This window comes from Pteropus medius, unplaced genomic scaffold, assembly GCF_902729225.1.
Source record: "Pteropus medius unplaced genomic scaffold, Ma_sr-lr_union100, whole genome shotgun sequence".
Taxonomy (NCBI): Eukaryota; Metazoa; Chordata; class Mammalia; order Chiroptera; family Pteropodidae; genus Pteropus; species Pteropus medius.
The window spans coordinates 13,706,762-13,719,059 of NW_024345601.1; the positions used below are offsets into that span (position 1 = coordinate 13,706,762).

Genomic DNA, 12,298 nt, shown 5'->3' on the forward strand with positions numbered 1-12,298 from the left:
GAAAAACCTCAAATAGGTTTCTACCTTTGAATTCAGGATGAAGAGGATCTATTATTCAAGACATAAAAACTGTGTTTTGTCTTGTCTTGGAATAAGCAAGCGTGAAGTATATATAATACTTTTTTTTGGATATATTAAATTTGAGAGCCAGGTAGCAGAGGTAGTTGACAGTAGGTAGCTGGAAATGTGGCCAAGGAGTTGGAAGAAGAGATTTAGGTGTGACTAAAGAGAAAGGAATAGATGAGATAACCTACAGAAAGTATTTAATAATAAAAATAAAAGAAAATCAAGGACGGTATCTGGGAAATACTAACATTTGAGCAGTGGGCAAAGGAAGAGGAACCAGTGACAAGAGGGGGGAGGGGAGGACCAATAACAAATAAAAATAACAGTTCATGTCAGAAAGAAAAAAGACAAATCAAGGAGGAGGAAGACCGTTACATGAAACTGGATTTAACAAAGAGTATCAAATAATTTGAGACTAAACAAGAAGATCAGTTTTAAAAGTAAAGAGAATTAAAGAATAGCTTAAAAAAAAAAAAGGCCAAGGAAAGAAGGTAGGAATAAAGATTGAGAGAAATCTTGTTCTGGTTTGTTTGTAGCATTTGGAAGATTTGAAAAATTGTTTAAGAGAACAAATCAGTGCAGAGAAACTCTGGCTCTCAGCACTGACTTCATTACCTTTAAAGACTTCTTTTCCACTTCGGCCACAGTTTAGATCTTAATATTACCAATCCTAAATCCCTGAAATGCAAGAATATCCCACTCTGACCACAACCTTTTATACGACAGCATCTCACTATATCTCTTTTGATCACGATTAGGCTAGTAGCCCACTGACTATTATAACTATTCCTTAGCTATCAACGTCTCCCTCACACACACTCTTAGATTTAAGTTAAGCCCCATCACTTTGACTATTCATATTTCCTTTTGTCATCCTATCTACCAAAACCCAACTCAGTATGACCCTACCCTCTAAACTTGCTTATACAGAGAATACTGATTGTACTGAGGAAACATATGTAACTGGGTTGATTAAACTAAATATTCATAATCACTATTCTCAAGTGGACCTAACTTTGTTTGGCAAGCCTTTGTTTCTCTACTCTGTTCATCTTTACTCTCCACAATAATGATTTAAATGTTCTTCCTACCACTCAAATTTCACATTCTCTACTATTCCCTGGGAAGCAGAGATGATGTTACCATGTATTTCACAGAGAAAGCATAAATCAGCAGTCAGAAATCCTTTCACCTAATCTGTAAAACTTATTCTATACTTACTTCTTTTTCTCTTTCACTTTTTTATAATATAACAGATGTTCCACATATTAATTAGATCATCTGTGCTCTGGATCTCATCCCCTCTAAGCTTTCTCAGAGAGGTAGATTATACTCTATCATTCCTGTTACTTTAATCTTTTTATCTAATGGCTCTTTCACAGTAGCATTTAAACATCTCTTCTTTCTTAACCCCACAACTTGTCTCATCTACTTAAACCCATTAATGTGGCCCAAAGGACAATTTAATTCTTTAACATGGTCTCGCAACACTTTCAACAATCTTATCCTGGCCTACCTATCCAACCTCCTCACTTCTTTCTACCTCATTCTGTTTCAGACACATTGGTCATTCACAGTCCCAGGGTCCTTCATAATTTAGTCTTCCTGAATACTGGAGTCTTTGCCTAGAACAACCTTGCCTACACAATTCACCCAGCTAACTTATTTTATTCCTCAAGTCTCAACTTAAAAGATTTACTCCTCACAGACTTTTCTGAGTCCACAAACTAGTTTAGCTACTCCTGTTATATACTCCAAGAACATCCCATACTTTCTTTTTCTAACAGCCTCATCATTTGGTATTATTTCTTCAATGTTTTCCCACATTATAATAGTCTCGACATCAGGGAAGCCATTTTCTTACTTACCACTGTATTTTCAGCACTTACCCAAGCTTTCTACAAATGGTAGTTGTTCTTTAATGAATAAATTATGAGAATGGAAGAAATTAGATACAAAGGAGGAAATTTGAAATTAAGGAAAGTTAATATCCAAAAGTAAGATAATAAAGGTCAGAGGAGTATTTACCTTTTGGTGGGAGTGGGGTGGTAACTGGGGGAGTAGGTACAAGAAAAGGATCTGGGTTACTAGATTTACACTATATCCTGAACTTTTATTAGTCATAATTTTTAACTGTATAATTAAGACTTACATATTTTACTATATATAAATTATATCTCAATTAAAAAAAGAAAAGAAAGAAGGACAGGGAATGAGAAAAGGAAGAAGAGACGGGCACTTATAGATGGCATACGCTTCAAAAAGGAGAGAAATCGGGTGGGTCTGAATATGAACGAGAAGGAAATGTTGCAATGTGGGGAAGAGAAAGCCAATCACACTGATGGTTCTGAGATCTACTGAGTATGGAAAAGTAAATACTGCTCACTTGAACAGGCTAAAATTTTCCTCTTAGGGAAAGAAATAATAAAGTTAAAGTAAGGTTGGGATGGGCCACAGGGAAGAGGAAACTTCTATTGTGAAGAGGTTGAGAGTATTAGGCCTGTAATGAGTGAAATTCCAAATTGGCACAATTATTGAACAAACTAGTTTTTGAAAGAAAATTTATTTTCTTTATTTTCTTTTACAAAGTTATTTATTTATTTTTACAAATCATAAAAATTTACCTTTGTTGCATATGTAGGTTTTTCTATTGCTTCATCACCAATGAAGAAGTCTAGGTCATCAACACCTTTCATTACTCTCCTCTGAGCTTGATCACCCACTTTTGCTGACTCCTTAATAGCAATACCTTTAAAATAAAAGTTATTTACATGTCAAAATTTATTATTTTCAAGTGAAACAACTTTGTAATTTATACTTCTTCCATTATAAAGTGTTATTAAACAAAACATGCTCTAGTATATTTAAATCGTCAAACTAAAGCACAAAGGTCATAAGAAACCAATGAAAAAATTCACTTAACACAATGAAATCTCAACTTCCGCCCAGAGATAAGGCCTCAAGTGTAAAAAGTCAAAAAAAAAAGTGCTGCTGTAGGATGTTTCAATTGTATCTTTAAATACCATACTAAAATCTATTTTGATTTAAGTAAAATTATAACCTAAGTCAAAATATGCTTGATAGACAATCAGAAATTAAAAACTGAAAAATACTAACAAATGAAAATAGGAAAATTGCAAGGAAAATATTTTAAAAATAAGCTTTTTTCATATTTCTATCCTATTTGATCTATTTCGGATTATTTAAATCTAACACTGACATATGGCTCTCTCAAACTTTAATCACATGTACATAAGGAAATTTCAAACCATTTAGGTAAAACCCACAAAAATCCCTTTAAATAAGTTCAGAAATTCAGCATACAGTTCCAGACTTAAAACTTGTTACACATTTCTTAATTAAGTCATAAATTTCTGAATTCGAGTTAAGCAGTCAGTCCTTCATTATAATTACCTGTCTATATATAAATATCTACAATATAAATAGATAATAGTTATCTACATACACTTAAGTTATATGACATTCATCTGTTACATTTTTATTTAATAACAATTATATCCTTATGAGTAGAAAGTACTGAAGGAAAGAAATTCTGAGCTATTTCATCAGTGTCATCGAAAATCTGTTCCAGGTATTAAAGAATCAGACTTAGGTAGTAGCCTAATTTCTTATATAATAAAATCCTAGAAAAGTATACCAGAAGTATAACAGAAAGGCAAAAGTCGAATAGCTTTGTTTTCAAAGAGTGAAAAAAATATATAAAAGATTTTTTTAATTCATTCATTTTTGTCTTTAAAAAGAGAAATTTGGGAGACTTGGTATATGAAGAGCTCAATATAGATCTGAAATGAATGGTCGGAGGTGCAGAAATGAGGCCACACTTAAATCTTGGCAAACCATGTTTTTTAAATGATTAAATATTACGGTGCTCAGAAATGGTTTCTCTTTTACTTTAATTATTAAGAAAAATTTCTTTAAATCAGTTTATGTGGCTTAAAATACTTACAGGAAGGGATAATAAACTGTGGTTCTGTATTTCCAGCATATCCTAGTTTTGTGTATCTGCAAAACAAAAAGAATTTTATAAGGATATCACTAATATCTTAGCAATTTTAAATTTAACTCTTAGATTTTCTTTTATTGTGAAGTGAGATTACACTGTGGGTAAATAATATATAAAATTCCATAGCTTCAATTCATTTAAACATCTCTAGTTTCAAAATTATTATATCCATAGCTTTTAACCTAAAATTCCACTTCTAGAAACTGAGCCTGCAGGGATATTCATACATGTATGAAATAACGTATAACAAGATAATGTTATTCTACATATACATGTATGTAGATGTATATACTGCATTTTCTTTTGCTATAATCTTGCTTATAACAAACAGCAAAAGACTGGAAATAACCTAAATAACCATGAAATGAGAAAGTAGTTAAATACGTTAAATTTATACTATGAAATATACGTAACTATTAAAAAGAAATTAAAGCTCTTTAATGTCCTGATATGGAACAAACTCCAATATATTGTTAACCGAACAAAGCAAGGTACAGAACAATGTTTCAAGTAAACAGATGCAGTAAGAACATATAAAATATAGTTGACTGTACAGGTGCAGAATACCCCTGGAAGAGTATTTAAAAAATCAGAAATTTTAGGGAATGGAACTGGGTAGGTGATGGGCAGTGGTGATAAGGAGATTTTTACTGCATATTGTTTCATACCATTTGAATGCATTACTATTCAAAATTAACTATAATTTTTTAAATGTTCTGCTCTAGTGGATTCAGCCTATATTCTTACAACAAAGATGATGAGAAATTATAAAAGCTGAGATTTGACTAGCAGCAAAAGGCTGGGGGTTGGGGGGGAGAGAAGCTTCTTAGGAGATAGCTGGATACTTCTGGACTATGTAGGAAAACCTATTAACTATGAGCAGGCTTTACAGAGAAAATGACAATATTTGATTATTATGATTCCATATCCAAACCCAATTAAAAAGTAGGCAGGAAAATTGCTATGACATTCTTGTATTCTAATAGCTGCAGGAAATTTTTTTTGATATAAAGGGGGAAATCTCTCTTTTGGGGGTATTTTAACCCCAAAACTACATTAAAGAAACTTGATACCAAATAAACTAAATCATTAAAAATAAGGAGAAAATATAAACTGTTCAAATGTGATTTTGCTCTACCTACTAAACTGCTTCAAAGATTCCCACTTTTTAGTGTGTTTTAAATAATAAACAAAATTTCTTTATAAGGCATACAAGAGCCCCTTTAATCTGGCTTCTGACCACCTCTTCCAGCAGCCTTGACACCACACCAGACTTTCTACCCATAAAACTGCTGACAGTTTCAGAGCAGACCAACTCATTTCATGCCACAGAGCCACTATTAACACTGCTCTAACTACAGATGAGCTCCTTTCAACGCTGATTGCAATGTCTACTCTTACTCAATCTTCAAAATTCAGCTTAAATTATCTCTGCTTCTATATGAAAACTTTCAGAACTTCCCTGAGAGCTGATTACCGCTATTCTTGTTGAGTACAAATATTATTTAATAATTCCTAAGTATAGATTCTCTCAACTATAAAATAAGAAGTAACTCAAGATTGTTCATAGTATTAAATAAGAGAAAGAGAAAAAACATTAAGCACAGCACCAAGCACAGAGTACACATTCAATACATGTCAACTCTAATAGTAATTATTATTTTTTTTTTAAGGCGAGGCAACCCTTGGTTGATCTCACAGATTGCAAAGACCTTGTCAGCTTACAATCCCTTATCTATTATTTTTTATGCCTACAGCACCTGGTCTTCCTAGGTGGTCTCTCATCTAAGTACTAACCAGGCCCGACCCCTGCTTAGCTTCCGAGATCAGACGGGATTGCACTTGTGAAAGGTGGCATGGCTGTAGATGTAATTACTCTTTTTATCCATTCTCTCTAAATTTTCCATTCCTCCAATAATCAGATAAAGGCCATGCAGATACCTGAACTTTTACATGCTTACAGTTATGATATAAATTATCCCTTTATTCATAAACTAAAGTCAGTCTGTAGATTTTCAGATTATACTTCATATCTGATATATTTTTACCACCCTTCCACTGCCAAACTTTTTTATTCTTCTTCCAAATCAGAGTCTCTCAATGTGAGACCTTCAAGTGTAGAACAGAATTCCTATACTAGATGAATATCAGTATAATTGAACAACTCGCACTCCAGGGACAGAAGAATTAGAATTACTCAAATGAACAAAACCAGCATCATCAACTGATGTGAATAATCTGTTCCCACTGAATTCACTGAAAATCAGCTGTAACCTAGCTGAAATAAGAGGACAGAATTAGTTAATACAGTACTTGAAAAAGTGGAGGCCACAGTGGTGCCAAGAGGAGGGCCAATAGTATATTTAGCCCTTCCAGTACACAAACAGAACTGAGCCTTATCAAAATAAAGACTTCTTTAAAACAGGACAGCCTAAAACTGAGCCATAACACCCTAAAACACTCGACTGTCTGACCAATACTTAGTGGAAAGATTAATAACCCAATCATTCCTTTGACTAATCCCTCCACTTGTCACCACAGCAGTTCAAGTCATTATACACAATACACTAACAGACAGAATAGAATGCCTTGCTTCCAATTCTATGACACCTGCAGAGAGAACAGAACCATCACCCCCGAAAAAATCACTGTCTAACTCAAAATCATCTTCAAATGAGGCTCTACTGCCTACAAGATTAAGTACGAACTTGTTTCCCATTTCTAAAAAATGATTAATTGTAAACAGTTCCTAAAGTCGCTTTCAGATAAAGTTACACGATTCTGATTCCTTCAGCTAAATATTAAGGTTCTCCATGAGTCCCAATTTAACTGTATAAGTCTCTCATAATTTGTTTCCATAAATTCAACTCAAAGCACACTCATTTCTCCCTATGTGACTTGCACACATCCCTTCACATATTATCCGTGCTTACAATGCACCCTCTCAAAAAGCTCTCACCAAAACTTAGGACTCTTGATCATTCTAACTAGGAGGCATCTTTTCCTTCAATAAACTGTCTCAACCATTCACTTTGTTATTTTTCTGTGTATAAAATACCATCTACCAAATATGATATTAAGGTATTTGAGGTAGAAACCATATTACAGTAGAAACTCTCTATGAAGCCTCCATTTAACAAGTTCACCAGATTAATTAATACTCTATTCCTGGTCAAAATCAAACTCCATAAGTTGAGCACATTCAGCAATAAATTACTTTCAAAACAAACACCAAAAGAAGAATCCAATTGACTTACTAAAGAAAACAGTCAATGCATAATCAAAATAGGTATGCTCTTCTCCAAAAACACAAAAATAACTACATATATCAACTGTATGGATATACCAAAACATCTAATCATTTCTACTATATTTAAAACACCATAGCAAAATAATTTTCTAAATTCTGGGGGCCAAGAGCAAAATGTGTTTACTAATGTTCTATTGCCTTCAATTTAAAATTTGAAAAATATTCCAAAATAACAAAATCATGTAAATTCTAGATACACTGAGTACAGATCACTAAGTTATAGTATTTAATGATTATTATAGAGGACAATATTTTCACCAATTATTAAGAAATATAAGGGGAAATGTCCTAGTTCACTTAACTTTAAAAGCTGAGCTTTGAAAATACTCAAAAAATTTCACAAAACAGTTTAGAAAGCATTTAGAAACCATGTCATAAGTTAAAAAAAAGTCAGAATAGGACCACCGAACTCTTGAAAAAGACATTTCAATGCTCAGATCATTTTACTGCTCACATATGACCAGAGAATAGAAGTGCTCAAGTGGGAAAGGAGGAGAGATGAGAGGGAAAGTAGTCAAGGAAGATTTAAATGAACTGAGACAAAAGCCAAGTCTAAAACGATCAGCTGGAAAAGTAAATTTCCAACTCTTTACACAAATGCAAACAAGATATGATTTTATTTGAAGAGTATATTCAAAAATGGGATTTGGATATAGCTGTTAAGAGGTTTGCTTTAAAACTTTATTTAAATTTTCTTTATTATATAGTTATTAGGAAAGATATAAAACTCTAAATTTACAAACGTCAAATAAAAGCTTTTAAATGTAAGTTTCCATTAACCAAACCTAATTCTATCAGTTTTTATACTTGAAATGGCTAATTTGTTTAAGACATCTTCATAGTAAACTCGCAAAATTCTTGATAGCCACCACAGAGAAGAAACCATGCAAGTAGACAGAAGTTTCTGTCATTTTTTCTGACTAAAAGAAACTCCTTTCTCACAATTAATTAGCATCTGATAACTTGAACTCTTTAAATTATAACTTAAGGATGTGTTTATTTAAACTAAAAGCTCTTGGTTTTCATTGATCCATGCAAAGTTCAAATTTTTTGTAATAATGCAAATAGATTTCAAATCAAGCATTTTCATATTAAGAATTTATCTAAGCATACACACATGTATCCTAGCTATAATGTTCTTTAAAATTAAAAATAATACTGACCAAACATCATAGTGAACCATTTTATTTTAATCTTACTTTTCCAAAGTGAGTTTTGCTTTGAATTCATAAATTCTATCTGTATACTTCATTATTCTACAGTCCTTGCAATTCTCTATTAAGTTCTTTGGGTGTTCAAAAAAAGTCATTTATAAAATTAAGCAACTTCAGAAGACAATACATAACAAGATTATACAACATCTCCACAAAATAACATTCACACACACACCAAAATCTTCCAAAGTTGCCTTTAGCAAAAACTCTTCCTTCAGCATCTGAAACTAATATAATATTGTATGTCGACTATAACTGAGAAACAAAAAAAATCATTTGAAAAAGAACCTGTTCCTTCACAAAGCTAGTTGACACTTTGATAACACAGCCTCCTATTATGTTTTAAATATGAGATTAAATAGCTTGGATTTTTCTTAAATTTGCCAACAGGATAACCTCAGTTAGTGTAGGATTCAGACTTGGGACAAACTTTCACACTTGCAAGCAATTTATTCAAACCGCTCTATAGACCCATGCAGTCCCTATCAAAATCCCAACAATGTTTTTTGCCGAAACAGAAAAATCTATCCTAATATTCATATGAAATCTCAAGTGACCTTGCCAAAACAATCTTGAAAAATAACAAAGTTGGAGGTCTCAAACTTCTTGATTTAAAAACTTACCACAAAGCTACAGTAACCAAAACAGAATGGCAGTGACAGAAATACAGACTAATGGAAGGAAAAGAATACAGCCCAGAAATAAACCCTCCCATATATTAAAAATTAAAAACTTCACAGATATATACCAAAAGTGGCCAAAAGTGACCAAGAAAAATTATCTGTATTCAGAGACAAAGAATTAATTTCCTTAGTATATAAAAGATACCTACCTAGAAGGTAATGACAAGGGAGGGAAATAAGAAAGGGGAAAAAAAAGAGGAAAAGCAAAAGATATTACTCATTCAAAGAAAAATAAATAGAATGTCTATAAATGAAAAGATGTTCAACTCCATGGGGTAAAAAAAGAATACATTAAAACTACACTGAGGTAATTATCTTTCCTAGCTGGAATGCAAAATGATACAGCCACTTTAGAAATTACTGAAGCATTCACTTACCATATAACCCACCAATTCTACTTCTAGGTACATAAACCAAGAAAAATAAAAACGTGTCCACACAGTGATGTATACACATTTGTTCACAACAGCTTTATTCATAATGGCCCAAAACTAGAAGAAAAACATATGGTTCATCAACGAAAATAAATAGGAGTGGTATAGTCACACAAACAAAAATTACTCCACATATGAAGAATCAGGAAAACGTAACCCATTCTTCAAGGGAAAGATATTAACAGAAGATAAAATGACCCAAATATTAGAATTATCAGATAAAGACTTGAAAGCAATTATGGTTATCACAATGAAGTAAAGAAAAATACATTGTAATGACTAATCATATAGTAAATATCACCAGAAACTCAAACTATAAAGAGAACAAATGGAAATTCTAGGACTGAAAAATGCCATATCAGATTTTAAAAAGTCACTGGATAAGCTAAACAGAATAGAAATGACAGGAAATAATCAGTGAACTTGAAGACAGCTGAGTAGAAATTATCCAATCTGGAAAAAGAAAAAAAAAAAGCCTAAAAAAGACACAGAGAAAAGAATAAAGCCTCAGAAACTTGGAGGACAATATGAAAAAGGTGACATACTGAAGTCCTAAAGGAGAAGAGAGGATAGTAAAACCTTTTATGAAGGAATAATGGCTGAAAATTCTCGAGTTAGTGAAAGACATAAAAATATGGATTTAAAAGGCTCAAGGAAACCCAAGCAAAATACATACAAAGAAAACCATACCTAGGAAATATCATAATCGAACTACTAAATATCAAAGAGAGAAAATAAATCTTGAAAATAGCCAAAGAAAAATGGCCCATTACCAGGAAACAAAAATGCAAATCAGTACCACCTTCTTCTGAAAGGCTAGAAGACAGTGGAATAATATTTTTTAAGTCTGAAGTGGGTGGCGGAAACAGTCGATCCAGAAATCTATAGGAGCAAAAATATCCTTCAACAATGAAAGTGAAATAAAGACATTTTTCAGATAAAAGAAAACCCACTGCCATTAAACCTATGCTATTAAAGAAAGTGATTCAGACTAAGGGGAAATGACATTAGAGAAAAACCGAAGTGTTAATGAATGAGTAACATCAGAAGCAGTAAACAGCTAGGTAAATATAAAAGACTATTCCCCCCCAACACCGTAATTTTTTAACATGCTTAAAACTATTCAAAGCAAAAATGATAGTATCATGTGGGGTTATAATATGCGTAGACATAATACCTATGACTACTATAGCATAAAAGAATAGTGGGGTAGGGAATGGGAGAGAGTTAACAGACCTACAGAGATGTAAGGTTTCTACTCTTTGCATGGAGTTTTAAAATGTTAACTCTAAGTAAATGGTGAGTAGTAACTTTTCTTAAAGATGTCTGTTGTAATCTGGATAGCAATAATTTTTTAAAAAATGCAGAGATATAGTTAAAAAGCCAAAAGGTAAGTTAAAATGGAATTCTAATATTCAAATGAGTCAAAAGAAAGCAGGAAAGAACAGAACAAATTTTAAAAAATAAATTATATATAATCCAACTATGTCCATTATGACATTAAATTTAATAGACTAAACTCTCCAATTAAGAGAGAGATAGATTTATTTTTTTAATAAAGGCAAACCCCAATTGTATCTTGCTTGCATGCTTTGCACTTTAACTATAAAGACAGAAAATAAGAAAAGATGGATGGAAAACAAATAGTAAGCATAAGAAGGCTGGAGTGGCTATACTGATATCAGATAAAACTATTTAGAAAATGAGTAACACCAGAGATAAAGAGAAATTTTATAATAATAAAAGGGTAAATTCATCAAAAAGACCTAACAGTCTTAAATGTGTATGTGCCTATTAACAGTTTCAACATAATTGAAATGTGTCTGAATTAAGTGCTGCAATAATTCGACACTTACAGGAGGAAATTCTGTCACCTAGTCTCTTAGCAATCAGTTCCTCCCTCAAAAAAAAAAAAATCAGTAAAGACAGAAAGGATGAACACTAATAACCATTTTGATCTAACTGATATTTAGAGAATATATACTCAAAAACTACAGAACATGAATTCTTGCTAAGTATACATGGTACATTCATGTGGACCACAGATCAGCAAAGTATAGCCCAAAAGCCAAATCCAATCAGTGCTCTGTTTTGGTGTCACTGGTGAGTTTAAAATGGTTTTTACATTTTTGAAGAAGGGAGGTGGAATGGAGAGACAGCTGACAGGGAGGGGAGAAAGCAGCAGCAGCAGAGAGAGTCCATAAGTGACTCACAAAGCCTAAAATATTTATTATCTGGCCCTCTACAGAAAAAGTGTACCAATCCCTGACATAGACCATATGCTAAGTCATAAAACAAGTCTCAATAAATGTAAAAGATTTAAATCATAAATACTAATGTTCTCTGACTATAAAGGAATTAAATTAGAAATAGCAATATCTAGGAAATCCCCAATTATTTGGAAATTAAACCCACTTTTAACCATAATCAATGACTCAAAGAAGGTATCACAAAGGAAATTAGAAAATAAAAATATCAACATTTGTGGGATGCAGCTAAAGCAGAGCTTAGAGGGAAATTTACTTTACGTGCATAGGTTAGAAAAAATAGAAAAGTCTAAAATCAAT

General features: G+C 32.4%; 1 protein-coding gene and 1 pseudogene across 2 annotated transcripts in view; both read right to left on the reverse strand.

Moving 5' to 3' along the window:
* ACTR3 (actin related protein 3) overlaps positions 1 to 12,298 on the reverse strand; it is a 56,652-nt gene that overhangs the window by 29,390 nt on the left and 14,964 nt on the right. For both annotated transcript variants that reach the window (XM_039874511.1, XM_039874513.1), the window contains exons 2-3: positions 4,034 to 4,089; positions 2,691 to 2,815 (exon numbers count right to left, since the gene is read on the reverse strand). In XM_039874511.1, coding sequence (XP_039730445.1) covers positions 2,691 to 2,815; positions 4,034 to 4,089 — 181 coding nt within the window. The remainder of the gene's footprint in view (positions 1 to 2,690; positions 2,816 to 4,033; positions 4,090 to 12,298) is intronic.
* Positions 5,839 to 5,958, reverse strand: LOC120612065 (uncharacterized; annotated as a pseudogene).